The sequence below is a fragment of the Cnephaeus nilssonii genome (genome assembly GCF_951640355.1).
Source record: "Cnephaeus nilssonii genome assembly, chromosome: 9".
In the NCBI taxonomy this organism is placed as follows: Eukaryota; Metazoa; Chordata; class Mammalia; order Chiroptera; family Vespertilionidae; genus Cnephaeus; species Cnephaeus nilssonii.
Window position 1 is genome coordinate 83,713,307 of NC_137080.1, and position 20,471 is coordinate 83,733,777.

A 20,471-nucleotide genomic window follows, 5' to 3' on the forward strand; every position below is an offset into this window, starting at 1 on the left:
ACTGGAAGAGGCTCCCCAGAGTGCCCGGTGCATGCTCTCTGGGCCTGTTTCTCTCAGGATTGTCTTGAAAGGTCCAAAGTACCTGTGGACAGAGGCATGGAGTTAAAGGTTGTGTTCCATTAAAAGACTAAGAGTTCTCCGCCCTAGCCAGTTTGGCTCGGTGGATAGAGCGTTGGCCCGTGGACTAAAGGGTCCGGGTTTGATTCCCGTCAAGGGCACATAACTCATTGCAGGCTCGATTCCCGGCCCTAGTCCGGGTTCATATGGGAGGCAACCAATCAATGTGTCTCTCCCACATCCATCTTTCTCTCTCCCGTGCCTTCCATTCTCTAAATACCAATGGAAAAAATATCCTTGGACGAGGATTAACAACAAACAAAAAGACTAAGAGTTCTCAACCAACACACTCAACCCATGAAGTGGGGCCCTATCTGCTCAAGGGACCACCTGGGCCGAAAGACACCATCCACTCTGGGAGCGGCTCTGCCTTTTCTCCTCTCCATGGAGAAGCCGCTCAAAAGCCTGCTCTTCTGGGCTGGCCTGCAGCTTTTATGCTATTTTTTGAAGGTTCTTTAACCCACCAGCAGAGTATAAACTGTGTATCAAAGGGATCGATGACTGCCAACTGTCCAGCTCCTTAACTTCTCTTATCTCATTCTTCAGCTTGTTGGCCTTCTCCTTTACCCAGAAAGGCAAGCTGTAGGGAGAAAACGACACCCTGAGTTTGCATTTGTCTGATGCAAAATTGATCAGCATGGTCAGTAAGAAGGCCTCCAATTTAGGAGATCAGTGTCAAATAAAACACCATGCTAATTGTTCACCATTTGCCCCTGCCCCAAACCCAGATCTTTTTTCTGCCCTTCTCGGTCCGGGAAGCTGACCCCTGCAGCTGTCATTAGCTGGACTCCTCTCTGAGCTGGGCGTGGCTAATGAGAGGCACCAACAGAAGATGAGAAGGTGAGGAGACAGGGTGGGATATTTCTTACCTAATTCCTGCCCTGTCTCCTGAGGTACCCCAGTTCTGGCAGCGGCCACATTCTCCACTGCCACAACTCCTTCTGAACAGCCCTTCTACTCCCACTGCTCTGCAAACCATGATTCCTCCTCTTGCTGCTCAGACTTCAGAGTAGTAAAAGCTTCCCACTGTCGGGAGCCCCTGGTTGCGTCACCCTCCCATGTGAGTTCTCGCAACTTGTTCACACATCTGTAAAGTCCTTCGTTAAGCTGCTTTCAGAATCCCAGCTGAGTGTGCCTCTGTTTTCTGCCGGGACCTCAGCTAATGCAAACACCCTGGGTCCTCCCGGTCTGTTGAGCTTTGAAATGACATATGCTGGGCTGGGCTGGGCTGTGTGTGCAGCTATCAGGCAGTGAGACTCCTGGGATGAGTCAAAGCAGGGAGATGAAGAATGTTTTTATGTTTTCGTAGCTAGAACTTCCAGTCTTTTAAGGAGAAATGCACCATGGGTGGGGGAAAGCCCTGATAAACCTGTTGAGGGTAGGGAAGACCCTGCAAGGAGGAATAGAAGTACCATGCAGACCAAGCATGTCAAACTCGCGGCCCATAGACCGCATTCGGCCCACAACGAATATTTTTGCAGCCCAGCCAATATAACGGCATGTAAGAAACGTTTTAATAAAAATTTCGTAACTTAATTTTTACAATATCCTGTTATACATAATTATTAATAACGAACTACAACGTTCGCTAATGACCAATTACTATAATCGTGTTGCATTCATTTCCCTTACACGCCTTATGCACAGGTGCACCATTTCTCTCCACTAATACTAGCAGCGAATGTTTTAGCAGCTGATTGCCACGTCATTAGTCTTTACTGACTTGTTTGATGTGCGCAACAGGAAATGTTTCGCTTTCGGAGAACAAGAAAAATAGGTTTATTTGCATTATGCTTATTAATTTGTGCAGTTATCCAGTGTCTGGTAAGTTAATGTTCAAGAAAAATATTAATTTTTATTAAAATGTTCTATTATTTTATGCCAATGATTACTCATTTATTTCAGCCCTTTGAATTCAGCATGTCTCTATAGAAATAAACCTACGTTTCTATGAAAATTGAAGCTTTTTTTTTTTTGAGGCCCACATAAACTTAAACCTTGTTTATTTGGCCCATGTTAGCCTTTGAGTTTGACATGCTTGATGTAGACAATAGATGGGCATCAAGGTTATTTAAAGCTATCATTTACAGACAAACCCAATTAATAGAAGCCCACATAAAACTAGCAGGACGAAAAGTAATATACTGACACTCTTTCTAGGCTGGAACCTTGCTTCAGTAAACAAAGTTCAGAATGGGACTAAGCAAAGATATGAGATCCAATGGATGATACTTTCTTCAAATACAGGAATACTCCAATGGCTTCCTTTCTGCCTTTTCACACTCTAACCATCCTCCCTGGCTGCACTCATTTAAGCATGTGTCTTTCATTGCCAACAATCTCTTATGTTTCAGAAATCAGCATCCTTGTCTTTTTGCTCCATATAACCCACACACACACACACATAGTGCATACCTAGCACACCACCTGGCATCTGGTAGTTTGTCAATCATATCTTGTGAGCAGCCCAGCTGTCAGAATCCACAGAGACTTGCCTCCAAGTGTCTCACCAGCAACCCTCTATACAAACTGCCCTGCCTACCTGCTGGGATTCAAAAGGTCCCTGTGTGTTGGGTGTCTATAAGTTCCTCCATAGGAGAAAATAATAATGGATATTTTCATAAAGATCCTATATAATAAAAGCCTAATATGCTAAGTGTCCGGTCGTCCGTTCAACCAATCAAAGAGTAATATGCTAATGATATGCTAAGGATGCTAAGGCCACTCAACCGCTTGCTATGATGTGCATTGACCACTAGGGGGCAGGCACTCAATGTAAGAGCTGCTCCCTGGTGGTCAGTGTGCTCCCACAGGGGGAGCGCCACCCAGCCAGAAGCCAGGCTCACAGCTGGCAAGTGCAGTGGTGGCGGCGGGAGCCTCTCCCACCTCCGCACCAGCGCTAAGGATGTCTGACTGCTGGCTTAGGCCCACTCCCCAAGGGCCTAAGGACATCCCCCGAGGGCTCCCAGACTGCGAGAGGGCACAGGCTGGGCTGAGGGACCACCCCCTCAAGTGCACAAATTTCGTGCACCAGGCCTCTAATAGGATAATAAAAAACAGGGTGGGAGAACTCACTTGGGAATTTGTGGAAGAGGCTCAAGTGGAATAAATGTATCATATTTCTTTTCATAAGGCACTCTGAAAAACAGAAAAGGTGGTCATAAAATGGACTTGCTTCTACAGCAAAGAGGTCAATACATCATTGTGTTCAATAAAATGTCTTATTTTCTCACTTTAATTGTCATCTATGGGCTTCAAGACTGTAAGGGCCATAATTCCTATTTTATCATTTTTAGTGAAAATCATTAAATCAAACAGTTAATTTTTAATTGGTATTTTTAATGTAATACACCAACTGTTTTTCTTTTAATTTAATGATCCTCCCTTTTTCCTTAGTCACTTTGGTCTAAGTTTAGTTCCAAGTGTAAGTGAACCCAACTAGTAGTCACTAATCAAAAACCTGATTCAGTATGAAAATAGAAAAGTCTTAAAAGCTTTGGTAATAATAATAGGAATAAAATTAACAACCACTTTTTCTAGTAAAGATCCTATGTATAATTTTAATTATATACTCACATGTGCGCATACACTAGCGAACTACATATGGACATTTTTTAAGTATTTTCACCAACCATGTTTTGTTGAGATCTACACTTTTTAAAATAGAATTTATATGTAGTAAAGAAAGATATAATTCCTTTAAACTTAACTAAATAACCCTGGTATTAGCATATACTTACAATGAAAAATTCACTGGTGGGAGAGTTGCTCCCACTTTGTAGAAGTCCTTACTCTGTTCTGGGTACATATATGGATTATCTCCTGGAGTTAATGTTGGGATTCCATTCCTGGGATCAATATCTGTGAACGATGTTTTTTTAAAAATCATTAAAATGCCTAAAAATGATCTACAGATTTGCTTTAAGTATTAATGGGATAATGGAAATAAGATAATGTAGTGCTTTATTATGAGGTACATACAGGTATCTTAAAGTTCTGTTTATAATTGTCTTCCCTTGAGAAGATGACAAAAGTGTGAGCCTATGTTGGGGACATTTTCTAAAAGGTGTTATGATTACCTCATGAAAATATGGGAAAGCAGAACAGCTGAGGTTTGGATTAAAGTGAATGATGAATCAGAGATATCTCTGTAACAATGAGCAAAAACTCTGACTTAGCCCTGCTGGCATGGCTCAGTGGTTGAGCATCAACCTAGGAACCAAGAGGTCACGGTTCAATTCCCGGTCAGGGTACATGCCCAGGTTTCGGGCTTGATCCCCCGTGTGGGGTATGTAGGAGGCAGCTGATCAATGATTCTCTCATCATTGATATTTCTATCTCTCCCTCTCCCTTCCTCTCTGAAATCAATAATATATATATATATATATATATATATATATATATATATATATATATATATATATTTTAAACTCTGACTTAAATCTTTTCATCCCTGAGCATGAGTGCCCCGTGAACCCCTGAATCCTATAAAGTTTGAGAAGCACCTGTCTGGGGCCGTGCCTATCAGGGGGAAGGTAGGTAATGAGAGTCCTGCTCCTCCTTCTGCTTCAAGGACTGGGGCCGTGCTGCACCAGGAGGTGGCCTTCCCCGTGAAGAGGAGCCACACTGCTTATTCAGCTGGAACTCTGACACCCAACTTAGCCCTTCCAACACCTGGGAACAAGTACCAGATGAGTAATCACTTGGGCTCGAAAGGAGACAGCTGGTACAAGAGAGTCCCTTAAACCACCTATCGGACACCAGATGCGAAAAAGAACAAGCCTGGACCGCAAGGCGAACCGGCCTTGGGAGCATGTTACGGGCCCCGGACTGAAGTGGTCCGTTTGTCTGGGCGCATCAAAGCCCAATAAGACACGAACAGGAGTTTGCAGCCAAGAAAGTAAGGATTTATTAAGGAGATGGCACCATGCCCAAGAGTCACAAGTGAGCTAATGCTCAAAGACCTGGCTCCCCGATGGCTTCCAGGCGATGGATCATATAGGGGTAAAAATCATCAATCATGGTGGCTGAAGGAGTTAGGGTCATGGTCTCCACTGATGGGTTGAGGCTAGGGGTAATCGATCGTTGCATCTGGTCCTGATGTTAGCCATGGAGGTGTTCTTTCTGAACTTGCAAGGATTTGTTCAGTGAGATCTGTTCTGCTTTTCTGGGCGCTGAGCTAACAACTGAGGGCAAGACATTATCTTTTTTTTTTTTTTTTTAAGCAGCTCTCTTTTTTGATTAATTAGTTATTTATTTGTTGTTGTTAATCTTCACCTGAGGATATTTTTCCATTGATTTTTAGGGAAAGTGGAAGGAAAGGGGGAGAGAGGGAAACATCGGGGTGAAAGAGGCACATCGATTGGTTTCCTAAGTTGCCAGAGCCTGCAACTGAGGTACGTGGCCTTGACTGGAATTGATGCTCTTTCCACTGAGCCAAACTGTCGAGGGCTAAGACATAATCTTTAGTTTGTCTTACTCTGTAGTCAGTAGACCCAAGACCTTGTTCCTAAGACTATTGGATGCTGACCAGAGCCTCACTGTCTTGAGGGCTTAATGAGTAAGCATCGGAGAAGGAGGTGGGTGAGTCAAGGCGCTGGGTGAAGCCAGTTTGAGTCGGGACGGGGTGGGGGGCGGAGGGAGAACAGATGAAAGAAAATAAGGTTTCTGGGCGGTTATAATTAGAAGCAGGGCTGGAGGCACGTCCTCTCTCTTAGCCCACACACCCAGTGAACAGGACTCATTGTCTTCCTTTTAAATGCTGGTTTGATATCACTCAATTCAACTGTATCTGTGAGGCAAGCCAAAGGAAGAGCTAGGGAAGGTTTTCGATAAACTGTTTCCACTTTCCCAGATTCCTCTACCGAACTCAGAGAAGCCACCTCCCAACAGGTGGAAGTACTGGAGAATTTAATTGTTTTACCATTCTCTTTCAAAAGCCTTTTCAATTGCTACGATTCTTCATCTAAACTTATTAGCTCTTAAGAGTAATACAGTAGCATCAACCACACCCCTGTGTGGAGTGCCTGATGGGTATGAGGGCAGAGGGTTCCAAGCGGGGAGAGTGGAGTGACCCTCCCAAACCAGGGCACTGACACGTCAAGAGGAGGCGACAGCACGGGGTGGTGAGAAGGGTTGGGACTTGGGAGTCAGTCCTGCCTGAGTGCAAATTCAGTTCGGCAGTTTCTAGTTCTGTGCCCTCCAGCTACTTACGTAACTTCCCTACGCCTTGTTTATAAATTGTCTTTCAAATGTCTACTTTGCAGAGTCATCATGAATAGTAAATGAGAATAATCTGGCCCCATAGTAAGCAGGCAAGTAGCATTTGTTATTATTATTGGAAATCAGGACTAGGCTAATAGCACCCCCCATTCGACATCTTTTTTTTTAATTTGGAAAATACAATTGCCACCTAGCAAAGGTATAAACCTTTGCCTAGGGAAACTTATCTAGATGGGGAAATAAGACATGTATTTAACTTTAGGAAGTTAAATAACATTATATTAGGTGGTAAGTGCCATATACTATAGGATAGTAACCCTAACATTTTAGCATACCTCAGCATCCCCAAGGGAACTTGTTAAAAATTCTGCCTCCTAGATCCCAACCTAAGAAATTCTGTTTCAGAAGATCTGGAATTGTTCCCAGAACCAGCATTTTAAAAAAATATATTTGTATTGATTTCAGAGAGGAAGGGAGAGGGAGAGAGAGATAGAAACATCAATAATGAGAGAGAACCATTGATCAGCAGCCTCCTGCACAACCCCCACTGGGGATCAAGCCTGCAACCCAGGCATGTGCCCTGACAGGGAATCGAACCCTGACCTCCTGGTTCATAGGTCAATGCTCAACCACTGAGCCACACAAAAATCAGCATTTTAAAAATATATATTTTTATTAATTTCAGAGAGGGAGAGAGAGATGGAAACATCAATGATGAGAAATAATCATTGATTGGCTGCCTCCTGCATGCCCCCTACTGGGGATTGAGCCCACCGCCTGGGCATGTGCCCTTGACTGGAATCAAACCTGGGACCCTTGAGTCCGCAGACCGACGCTCTAACCACTGAGCCAAACCAGCTAGGGCCAGCATTTTTTAAAACAAGCTCTCAGTTGATTATGATACAGGTGGTCTGAGGCCAACTTAGAATCTACTACATTTCACAAGAAAATGTCAGCAAGCAGAAAAAGAACCAATGGCTTGTATTCAAGTATAAGATGTTACTTTTTGGGAAAATCTTCCAAACAACACCTCTGAGTTCATACGCTTGTTTAAGTTATCTATAATAATAAAAGGGTAATATGCTAATTAGATCTGACGGACAAAGCCAGAGCCGAGGGAAGCCTGTGCTGGCAGCCGGGGGAAGGAAGGCCTACTCTTGCAGGAATTTCGTGCATCGGGCCTCTAGTTAGGTATATTATGGGATCTTGATATAATTTCTGAGCATTCCACAAAAACAGGTATCAGCCCAAAGTGCTGGCCACTGTGTATGAACAGATGATGGATCCATAATACATTGTGCTTGTTTATGCTTTCAGGTAAACCAGCCAATCTCCTAGCTATAAAGATGTGCAGCCCCTGGATCCGGGTGAGGCTGGGTCCCAGGTCCGGGTGAGGCCACGCGACCCTGGGTCTAGGAGAGGCCACACGCCCCTGGGTCTGGGTGAGGCCACGCGCCCCTGGGTCCGGGTGAAGCTGGATCCCGGGTCCGGGTGAGGCCGTGTGCCCCTGGATCCGGGTGAGGCTGGGTCCTGGGTCCGGGTGAAGCCACGTGCCCCTGGGTCCGGGTGAGGCCACATGCCCCTGGGTCCAGCCGAGACCAAACCAGAGGGAGTCGGACCTGCATTACCACCATTTGTCCACCATCCAGAGCTGAGGGGTCAGTGCCGACATGTACTCATAAGGAACTGGTGGACATTGATATTGGGTCTCAAAAGAACTGTTGGTCCAGAAAGAAACTCACTACAGACTGATTCATTTGCCTGTCAGCATAACTATTATTGCTCGTCTCACATTCAGTTCTTATAAGTATATCTCTAGTGACATATGATTTCGCTCATCTAGGGGAAATAATGAACAACATAGACTAATGAACAACAACAGAACCAGAAACAAGGAGGCATCGATCGGACTATCGGGCCTCAGAGGGAGGATAGGGGAGGATGGGGGGAGGGGGGAGAGATCAACCAAAGGTCTTGTGTGCATGCATATGAGCCTAACCAATGGTTAAGTTCAACAGGGGGTTGGGGCATCCGTGGGGAGGGGTGTGGGATGGGAATGGGGGGATGAGGACAAATATGTGACACCTTAATCAATAAAGAAATTTAAAAAAAAAAAGATGTGCAGGAGGTAGAAAATGGACATACACATTACAATTAAAGATACATATCAAGGAGCAAACTGAAATCAATAAAAATATATATATATTTTTTTTTTTTTTAAAAGGCCCTGGTTGGTTTGGCTTCATGGATAATGAATCAGCCCTCGGACTGAATGGTCTGGATTTGATTCTGGTCAAAGTTGCAGGCTCGATCCCTGGCCAGGATTGGGGCACATGCAAGAGGCAACTAATTGATGTGTCTTTCTCACATCAATGTTCTCTCTCTGTGTCTCTCTCCATCCTTTCCACTCTCTCTAAAAATCAATGGAAAAATATCCTCGAGTGAGGATTAACAACAAAAAAAGAAGTCATTGCACAATCACCTAAGAAGAAGTAATCAATCAAAGACAAATCAGATATCAGTTTACAAGAAATACACAGGACAGAGGAACCTGCTAAATATATCAAGGAATGTAATCAGCTAAATCCTGGCTGTGGCAAACTCTTGACTAGGGATAAATAACTGAGTTTCCTCACCAGACAAATTGCAAGGGAAAAAAGGAGGGGGACCTATATATTATTTAATCCTCACCTGAGGGTGTTTTCCCATTGATTTTTAGGGAGAGTGAAAGACAGAGAGAAATACCAATGTGAGAAAAACACATTGATTGGTTGCCAGGCCAGGGAAGAGTCTGCAACCAAGGTATGAGTCCTTGACCAGAATCGAACCCAGGACCCTTTGGTGCACAGGCTGACTCTCTATCCACTGAACCAAACCAGCTAGGGTGAAACCTATATATTAAAAGAGACTTTTAAACTAATTGCAAAGTGTGAACCTTATTTAGATCCTAATTGAGACAAACTATAAATATTTTTTAAATTGTGGCATTTGTGAAGCAATTGGATATTTGAACACTGAATATTTGATGATATCAGTGAGTTGTTGCTGTTTTTGTAAGCTATGAGAAGGGTATTGTGGTCGTGTTAATAAAAATAATCCTTATTATTAGAGGTACATACGATATTTACAGATGAAACTATATGATGTCTAGAACTTGTTTTAAAATAATTCCTGGGGGAGAGGGGTAAAATGAAACAAGGTTAGTCACACGTTGATCATTGTTGAAGCTAAGTGATGGGTACATCTGGTTACATTATGCTCTTCTCTCTACTTTGGCACATGTTTGAAAATGTCCTTACTAAAAAGTTTTCCTTTTTAATGAAGGTAATCAGGTTACCACTGGAGTAGGGGGAAGAAAGATGTTGTATTTAGGGAGGGGCCTATTGGAGGCTTCAAATATAAAGATAATATGCCATTTCTTAAATGGAGTGAGGAGCATATACATGTTTTGAAATTTCATTCTATATAGTCAAAAAATATACCTCAGTATTTATTTATTTTTAAACATCAAAGGAAGAAAAGAAAAGGAATAATCACAAAATTTAGGATAATTTTGAGTTAGGAGGGAAGTGATGGGTTGGGGTTAGGACTTGGATCATACTGATAATCTCCTTCACTTTTTAAAAAATATGTTTTTTACTGATTTTAGAGAGGAAGGGAGAGGGAGAGAGAGATAGAAACAGCAATGATGAGAGAGAATCATTATCATCTGCCTCCTGCACGCCCCACACTGGGGATCGAGCCCACCACCCGGGCATGTGCCCTGACCAGGAATCAAACCATGACCTCCTGGTTCATAGGTCGATGCTCAACCACTGAGCCATACCGGTCAGGCTCCCATTCACTTTTTTAAAAAAAACTTTAATATATGATATCACGCTATGTTTAAACTTCCACAGCTTGCTTCTTTTTTGTTGTTGTTAATCTTCACTGGAGGATTTTTTTCCATTGATTTTTAGGGGAAGAGAAAGAGAGACTGATGTGAGAGAGACACATTGAATGGTTGCCTCCCCGCCCCCCCCCCCCCCCACCACCACCACCACCAGGGCAAATGAACCTGCAACCCAGGTACGTGCCCTTGACCGGTAATCGAACTCGCGACCCTTCGGTGCGCTGTCAGACGCTCTACCACTGAGCTGGGCTGGCAAGGCATCCCATTCACTTTGGCTATATACTGTCACTGGCCCAGTTCTGGTCAGTGAGACATGAGTGGAAGAAAGTCTCCTAAGGACCACATGGTAAAACTTTTCCTTCCTTCTAAAAGGGGAAGGCAACAAGAGAGTTTCCTCTTTTCCTGGTCGTAAATATAGACATGATGCTTGGAACAGCAACAGTTATCTTGTGACCATAAATGATAAGCATTTTTTATAAGACAAAACCCAACACTATTAAGAATGACAGTGCCTAAAGACAGAATGAGCCTATGTCTTTGATGGCATTACTGGGCAGCTAGACCATACTGGCCACCTAGATTTCAAAGCTTCTTGTTAGATACCTAATAAATATCTTACGATTTAAGCCTCTGATAATTTGGCTTTTCTCTTACTTGCAGCCAAGAGCATTCCTAAGTAATATACACCTAAACTTGGTCCCTTCTTGGTTTTTCTCAGTTGTTTCAGATTTAAACCAATTAAATAAGTCCTTCTTGTTCTCCCCTATGGCTGCATCTCAGTTGGGAGTGGGAAGCAGGGGTGTGCACAGCAGGCTTACATGACATCAGGGCTTTAGTGGAGGCTTTGGGTCCTGGGCTACTGTCTGCACACCACACTGGTGTCTGCTGCTCGCCTTACCTCTGCTCCTCTCTGAGAGTTGGCATTTATTTCTGTTGTCCAGTCAGAGCCTCAGGAAGCCATCCCCTCCACAATACATCAGGTGAAGCATAAGTTTATTCTCGTAAGATCCCTGGCTTGACGGTTCAAGCTGCATTACACTGTTGCCTCCGGGCATCCCAGGGTGAGCTCTCCTGGCTTGTTCTCTCTCTTTCTCTCATTCCCTCATTCCTTCGCTCTGTCCCAACCTCCACAGCCTTCACAGGGCACAGAAAGGCAGCTATTCTTCCGCACCTCCTGGGTGGGTGAGCCCTGAGGCTGGCTTTCTGTCCATCCATTGATGCCCACAGCTTTCACTACTATCCAGCTCAGAGTCAGGGCAGATGCCACCTCCCTCTGAGGCTCGAGGTCATCCCCCAGCCACACTCTGAGCAGAAGACCCCGCTGTTTTCATGTTCAGTCACCCACTAGATTTTGATCTCAGGAGTTGGGATCCTCAATGTCCCCCTATCAGTGACTACCCTCCTACCTCCTCTAGTCTGGCTTTTCATGTATTCTCTACCTAAACAAAATCCTGGGGTTTCAAAGCTATTTGTTGCTGATATGAGTTTAAAAGCCTATTTTAAAACCCAAAAATGAGAACTTTCTATTTCTTTCTCTTTGTAGTCCTGCTACAGCGATTCTATTCATCCCTGAAGCTGTGGCTGCCTCCCACACTGGTATTTCTGTAGAAGAGTGTGCCATAAAAGGTCTGTTGGTACTCAGCAACACTTTAGGGTCTTTAATAAACTATGGGACACAGAACTCACCAAGTTAAATGGGTAGATAGATAGATAGATAGATAGATATGCTCATGACAATGACCTTTAACTAAATAAGCTATGAAATAATAGACACTTCAGGCTAAGGTGTATGGGATGTTTTCCTTGTGACAAATATAAAGTACAGTGTAAATGCATGTGACAGACAGCATCTAACTGAAACATACATGCTTTTCTTCAAACTTCCATGAAGGTTTCTATTAATAAGTATCTGAGAGAACTTATCTGATGGCTGAAATGTCACATTAGCATTTCATGAGATTCAGAGAAAAACAAAAATGTGGATCAGCATCTGCTGTGAGTTCTTTGCTGAAACGTGCAGCCTGCCAACCACCCCCTTCACTTGCCCATCATCCTGGCTGCACTAGGCTGGCACGGCGGCCTCCCCCAGCCACGAAATGCTGGGCCTGCAGAATGGCGACTCCAGGGTGTTTTCAGGCACTGCACAGTTAAGGTCCGGGGGGACAACATTACCATATTTCTTCCTCCCGAGGCACTTGTCTACCGTCCTCTCTGCTAGCGACCTCCTGTTGCCGAGGAAGACCCCCTTAAAGAAGCACTGCTTTCCAACGTGGTAGGTGTGGATATTGCTGCTGAGCCTCGGGTAAAAGGTCCACTCAGGACGCTGCCCGTCTTCTGCAAGACATCAGAAAGCCTTCCATTAGCACCGCTGCCAGCCCCAGAATGCAACGGGGTGACAAAAGGTCGTGAAAACTCCCCAGGCACCCCTGGCTGTGCACCCTTTATCCACACGCATCATCCCTTGGCCCTCCATCAGGGCAGGTTAGCCGCTGTGGGACTAGACACGAAAGGAAGGGAAGTGGGCCTAAGAACCAGGTTTCTGGGCGGTTATAATTAGAAGCAGGGCTGGAGGTAGCTATTTATTTATTTTTTCCTTTTTTAACTTCTTTTTTATTTATTTTTTTCCTTTTTAACTTCTCCTCCAAAAATGAAGCCAATTTTTGCGGCTGGAAGTGATGTATGGGTTGGGAAGCTCAGAGACAGTTTTACAAGCACTTGTGGTCCAACCTTCACTCTGATAAGCGGGTAGGAAGAAGAGAATGCCCACCAACCCGGGAAGGGCTGGGCCAACCGGGGCAACTTAACTAGGTGGAATATGGTGTTGGCAGCAGCAGTGGCATAGGCATGCACGACAGTGACCCTGGAATATGTGTACAGGCGATTATGGCAAATGAGAAAGGCTGCTGTGAGACCTCAGGCCAGTTACGGAACCTCTCAGTGCCTTTGTCTCCTCACTCTATACTTTTCCTATAAAATTGCTAAAGGGATTTTACACAACAAAAGATCCCCTAAAAGCTCTATGGTTGCCTGAGAAGCACTTGGGCCCTGTGGTTGCCAAGAAAGAACAAAGGCTTTGGAAGCAGGCAAGTTTGGGTTCCGATCCCATCACTCTACTCCCTCGCTATGTGGACTTGTCTGGGTCACTAACCTCTCCAAGCCTCAGTCTCCTTCTGTATAAAATTACGAACCACATAGGTCTATATGTATTGACACAGAAAGAGCTTGAGGATCTATTTACTTTGAGTGAAAATCATTTGTGTACTATTCTCTACTAGTGAAAATATGGTTGAATACTACCGCCCATATATCTATACATGCAAACATATACATTCCACATTTTGGAAGAATAGTGTATATATTAAACACTTCACAGCTATGGGGCAGAATTGGGATATTGTTGGAGAACACTGGGGAAGCGGTTTCTTTATATATTTCATATATTTCTTTATTTTTTATCCTTACCCAAGGATTTATTTTATTGATTTGAGAGAGAGAGAGAAAAACATTGGTGTGAGAGAGAAACATTGATTGCTTGCCTCTCATACGTGCCATGACTAGGGATCGAGGCCACAACCGAGGTATGTGCCCTGATGGGGAATCAAACTCGCAACCTTTGGTGTATGGGACAATGCTCCAACCAAATGAGCCACCCAGCCAGGGCTATCTACTTTATTCTTTTAGCATTTTGATACCGTTCTTTTATGGTTTTTATATAAAGGCATTTTATTTTTGAAGAACGTGTAGTGATGTTTTTCCCCAGCATAGCTGTTGTGAGAGTTAGAGATGAAGCGTGTCAAATGCCTGGCACCTAGTGGGTCTTCAGTGCATGGCGCCCAACAGTATGGCGGACTTCTGGACGGACCCTGGGCTTGGAGGCGCGTGGAGGAGGATCTAGGGCTCACTCACTTGTCTGTGGCTTTAGCAGGCTACACTCCTTGAGATATTTATCCTTTTGGATTTCAGGCAAAGAGGTTTCAGAGGAGTGGTCAGAATGTGAGCCGGAGGGTTTCAGGTCCAAATCTGCAGCAGGGCTGGCAAGGAAGCAGAAGGGTTAGCGTCTTCCAAGTGCTCGGGCTGGTATTTAGAACCTGATGTTACATATCTTACACTAGAATTACCCTCACTTATGATAATTAAGCCTACCCTTCCATACACACCCATGGGCATATAATTTATTTATTCACAATTTGAGAGACTAAAACATATTCAAAAGTTGCATGCTTAAAAACAGTTTGGTAGGTTCTCAAAAAATTTAATATAGAATTACCATAAAACCCAGCATCCCACTCCTGGGCATTTAGGGTTTACCCAAAAGAATTGAAAACAGAAGCTCGGTTGGTTGGAGCATCATCCCATATACCAAAAGGTTGCGGGTTAGATTCCCCATCGGGGCACGTACCAGATTACAGGTTCAATCCCCAACCAGGGTGCATAGGGGAGGCAACCGATCAATGTTTCTCTCGCACATTGATCGATCTTTCTCTCTCTCTCAACATATCCTCGGGTGAGGATTTAAGAAGAAAAAGAACTGAAACAGAGACTCAAACAGATATATGTGTACAAATATTAATTGTAGCATTATTCATAACAACCCAAAAGTAGAAAACACTCAAATGTCCATCAACAGATGAATGGGTAAACAAAATGTTGTGTATACATACAATGGAATATTATTCAGACATGAAATGGAAAGTTCTGATATATACTACACATAGATGAATATTAAAAACACTAGAGGCCTGGTGCATGAAAATTCATGCACTGGAGGGGGGGTCCCTCAGCCCGGCCTGCCCACCTCTCACAGTCCGAGAGCCCTCAGGGGTGGGAGGTGACCCAGTGATCAGGGGAAGGCGACGCCCCCATCACACCTCTGCTGCTGCCATTGCCGGCAGCACAAGCCTCAGCCAGCCCTGGTTACCTGAGCCTCGGGCGGCCCTCAGCAGCTGGGCAGCCAACATCCGAGGCTTGCCTGTGCCTCAGCCTGGCCCTGGGAGGCTGAGGAGCTGAGGGGCTGGGGGACTCTGGAGGCAGGTGCACAGCAAGGCCCGGCCTGCCTAGAGGTGGGCCTGGCCTTGCTGTACACCTGCCACCCCAGCAGGGCTAAGGAGACTGGGCGCTGCCATCTTGGGGCTGTGGGCGCCACCATCTTTGAGAGTGGGGCAGTCAATTAGCATATTCCCTCCTTATTGGCTGTGAGCGCTGTCATATTTGCGGCAGTGTGAGGGTCAATTAGCATATTCCCTCTTTATTAGATAGGATTATGTTAAGTGAAATAAACCAAAACACAAAAGGACAAATACTGTATGATCCCACTTACATGAAATATCTAGAATAGGTAAATTCATAGAGACAGAAGGTAGATTTAGTACCAGGGGCTAAGGAGAGGGGAGAATTGTTAACTATTGCTTATTAGATACAGAGTTTCTGTTTGGGGTGGTGAAAATATTTTTAAAATAGTAGTGATAATTGCACAACATTGTAATTAATGACACTGAACTGTACACTTAAAACAGATAGCCCAGCCAGGTTTGGCTCAGTGGTTGAGCGTCAACCTATGAACCAGGAGGTCACAGTTCAATTACTGGTTGGGACACATGCCTGGGGTTGCAGGCTTGATCCCAGTAGGGGGCATGCAGGAGGCAGCCAATCCATGATTCTCATCATTGATATTTCTCTCTCTCTCTCTCCCTCTCCCTTCCTCTCTCTGAAGTCAATAAAAGCATATGTTAAAATAAATTAAAAATGGATAAAATGTAAATGTTCGGCTATGAATATTTTACCACATTTTTTTAAAAAAAGGGACGATGTACTGATACATGTTACTACATTGATGAACCTTGAAAACATGGTGTTAAATTTTAAAAGCTAGACACCAAAACCCACATATTGGTGGTTCCATTTATATGAAATGTCCAGAATAGGCAAATCTGTACAGATAAAAAGTAGATTAGTGGTTGCCTAAGGCTGGGGGGTAGCAGACAAAAAAGATGCATGTTCAATAAAACCATTAAATGGAAATTAAAAAGCAATAACTATAAAAAGAAGAGGAAATAATCAAAAGCAAACCTAGATTGAAATGGTTCTATAATAACGGAGCAGTACGTTTGGTACTGAACCTCTTGGCAGTTGAAGGTACTGTGGGTGTCAGCAGAAAAGGCAGCTGGTGTAAGCAGCTTTGCATGGGATAGATGGCCTTGGCCAATGTTTTCAGGTATCTGTTATCAAATCATAGGCTCTTTTTTCATAAGATTACATCACCCTTGTATTTGAATAGTTTCAAAGCAACTTCATATGCTTGTGTTTGCTCCCTACTAACAATCTTGTGGTGCAGGTTGGGCCAATAGAATCATTTCCACCTAAAAAGAAAATGGACCTTCAGAGAAGTTAAGGCTAAAACACACCTAGGAAGGGTCAGATCTTGATCTGCAGTCTCACTCTAGACGATGTTGCCTAAAAAATCATAACAAACCCTAGTACAATAACTCACAAGTTTTAAATAAACATATCTTTGAACTTTGGTAGTGTGCAGATAGAGAAAAAAAACAAACAAACCAATAACTCAGAACCCTTAGTTCAGAACATCTGATCAGTTTGACATTGGGATAAAATAAATCTCTCCTAAATATTTTTGAAAAGGCTTTGCTGAACAAATTGCATAAAAAGATTGCAAGGATAAAGGAAACTTTCTAGAAGAACTTTAGAAGTATTCACCTACTTCGTTTGCTGGACAAACATTTATCTGAATACAGTTTGTGGTGGGCAGTGTTCTAGACACTGGGGATCCAAACACAGTCCCTGGTCTCAAGAAGCTTAGAGTCGAGGGGCAGAGGACATGGACAGATAAATAGATGATGGTGGAAGAGTGAGTAAATACAGCATGGGAAGAAATAGGTTTTAAAAAGAATAGTATAATATGATCTTAATTGTGTCAAATAAATGTATATTTATATGAATAAGAAAGAAATCTAAGTTTTATTCTTATGCATATTAAAAGCATCACTATCTATCCAAGCGATCCCAATTGTTCAACTGGTAGCTATGACATGCAGTGACCACCAGGGGGCAGACAATCAATGCACAGGCATGGAAACATGGAACAGACTGATGAATCTTAGAGAGGTTGGGGGATGGGGGAGGGAAGGAAGAGATTAACCAAAGATCTTATATGCATAGTTGAGGCCTGGTGCTTGGATTCATGCACCCATGGGGTCCCTCGGCCTGGCCTGCAGGGATTGGGTGAAACCGGCAATCCAACATCCCCTGAGGGGTCCCCGATTGCGAGAGGGTGCAGACCATGCTGAGGAACCCCACCGGTGCACTATCAGGGCTGGGGAGGGACATGGGAGGTTGGCCAGCTGGGGAGGGACCAGGGGAGGGCTCCAGGGCATGTCCAGTCCGTTTCGCTCAGTCCCAATCAGCCAGACCCCAGCAGTGAGCTAACCTACCAGTTGGAGAGTCTGCCTCCCCCCCTCCCCCATGGTCAGTTCACATCATAGACTGGTCGACCCGTTGACTGTCCGCCCCCTGGTGGTCAATGCATATCATAGTGCACAGTTGAGTAGCCTTAGCATATCATTAGCATATTACTCTTTGATTGGTTGAACAGATGACCAGATGACCAGACACTTAGCATATTAGGCTTTTATTATATAGGATTATTGATATCAGAGAGGGAGGGAGAGGGAGAGAGAGAGAAACATCAATGATGAGAATCATTGATCAGTTGCCTCCTACATGCCCCACACTGGGGATCGAGCCTGCAACCCTGGCATATGTCCTGACCAGGAATCAAACCGTGACCTCCTGGTTCCTAGGTCAATGCTCAACCACTGAGCCATACTGGCCGGGCTATTGTGATTTTTTTTTTAATGCTGGTTTTATATTTTCAAAATTTTTACAATGAATTGAAATTACTTTCATTATAACAAAATTTGTTAAAATAAGGTTTTCAAAATTTTAACTGTAGCCCTGACTGATTTGGCTCAGTGGATAGAGCATCGGGCCGTGGACTGAGGGGTCCCGGGTTTGGTTCCGGTCGAGGGCATGTACCTTGGTTGCAGGCTTGATCCCCAGTAGAGGGGGTGCAGGAGGCAGCTGATGGATGTTTCTCTCTCATCGATGTTTCTAACTCTCTATCCCTCTCCCTTCCTCTCTGTAAAAAGTTAATAAAAATATATTTTAAAAAATTTTTTACTGTAAAAGATATATACATAGAGAAAAATACACAAAACGTAAAATATAAATATACCATTATAAATAATTATAGAGCCAACATCCAGGACAAGAAACAAACAAAGCAAGGCCAGCCCTGCCCGCCTGCTCCAGGGAAGCCATCGGTGTGCTTCTTCACAGAGAGGACCCTCATAGTAATCATTTCTTTGCTTTTCTTTAAGATTTACCCCCTATGTGTGTACGTATGTGTTCCTAAAAAACATAGTTTCGTTCCACCTGCTTTTGAACTTCATAATAGCAAGCACTTGCACAGCACTGATTATATGCCAGGGAGTCATCTAATCACTTTCCCAAATTCACACAGATGCTAAGTGGTAGAGCTGGGATTTTAACCCAGTCTGGCTCCAGAATCCATGTTCTTTCCAAAGATGTCAAGCTACCCATCAGACTGTTGGCTCTCTGGTCAGAGTTTGCCGCACTGTCAATGGCTCTTCCCTGGATCCTTACTTACTCTGGGTGAGCAGACACACTGCAGGGGCCCGGAGGCTCACTGACACTTGGACCTGTGACAACAGGAGACGAGGGGCCGACCTTTTGGCCAGAGGATGTTGTGTTGTGTTGGCAAAGCATCCCTTAGATTCCAGAGAATCCTTGTGTTTAGTACCTGCAACACATAGGTATCACCATCGGATTACATTAATGACAATACTAGTACTTTCCACTCTATCTTGTTCCCTAGATTGTAATTTTTAATTAAATATGTTTAATGTTGACATAATTGCAGATGTCCCCCTTTTCCTTGCCTTTTGCCCACCTCCATCCCCTCATCCCCCCGAACTTCCGACCCCTTGACCTTCACCAAACTATTGTTCATGTCCATGGGGTATGCATATACGTTCTTTAACTAATCCCCTCACCTTCTTTATCCAGTCATCACCACCACCCTCTCCTTGGGTACCGGCTAGTCTGTCCCATGTATCCATGCTTCCGGTTCTATTTTGTTTGTCAGTTTATTGTGTTCATTAGATTCCACATATCAGTGAGATCACATGGCATTTGTCTTTCTCTGACTGGCTTATTTCACTTAGCATAATACACTCCAGGTCCATCCATGCTGTTGCAAAGGGTACAAGTTCCTTCTTTTTTTAAATAACATTTTTTGAGCACATATTGTGTACTGGATATTATGTTAACATCTTACACACATTTTCCCCATTTAATTCTCATAACTACACACAGACGTAGGTATTATTATCCTTCCATTTTACAGATGAGGAAACTGAGGCTCAGAAGGTTAAGCAACTTGCCTAAAACCACATAGAAAGTAAACATCTTGGCCCAAATTTGATCACAGTTCTTATGACAGCACAGTCTGAAATCCTAACCATTATGCTATATTACTTGCACCTCCACATAGTCCACTCTGAACTAAGTGAAAGAGATAAGATCTGACTTGCGCTATATGTCACTGTACGTTTACCGAGCATCTCATTACCATTCTCCAAAGGATTTGTTCATGGAAAGACTAATGAGTATTGCTGGGGATCAGAACCCAAAGAACTGTCCTCAGACACTCCCATGGGTTCCCCCTCACACAGTAGTGTCATCTTTCATTTATATACACAACTTCCCACCAGACTGTGTCTTAGCCATCGTAGTAGCTCAGAACACAGCCGGACACAAAATAGATGCTCCTACCCAGCACTGCATTCCACCCTGTCCTACGTCTTGATTCCCAGCTGCACAGTATTTCCCGCATTTGCTGGTCATGAGAACCACCTTGGGGGTCCTTGTTCGATAATATGCAGATTCCAGGGCTTTGACCCAGACCTTCCAGGAAAGACCTGGGAATCAGTGTGTTTAAGAAGCACCTCAGGCCCTAGCCAGTTTGGCTCAGTGGATAGAGCGTTGGCCAGCGGACTGAAGGGTCCCGAGTTCGATTCCAGTGGAGGGCGCATGCCCTGGTTGTGGGCTCAATCCCCAGTAGGGGGCATGCAGGAGGCAGCCACTCAATGATTCTCTCTCATCATTGATGTTTCTATCTCTCTCACCCTCTCCCTTCCTCTCT

General features: G+C 44.0%; 1 protein-coding gene across 1 annotated transcript; it reads right to left on the reverse strand.

Annotated features, from left to right (window-relative positions):
- Window positions 1-549: 549 nt before the first annotated feature.
- SPATS1 (spermatogenesis associated serine rich 1) lies at window positions 550-20,056 on the reverse strand (the record flags this gene model as incomplete). Its single annotated transcript, XM_079781629.1, is given in 8 exon segments — window positions 550-697; window positions 3,193-3,255; window positions 3,858-3,978; window positions 12,404-12,565; window positions 14,138-14,262; window positions 18,915-19,018; window positions 19,021-19,067; window positions 20,038-20,056. Coding segments are annotated over 8 exon segments (789 nt in total).
- Between the last annotated feature and the right edge of the window lie 415 nt (window positions 20,057-20,471).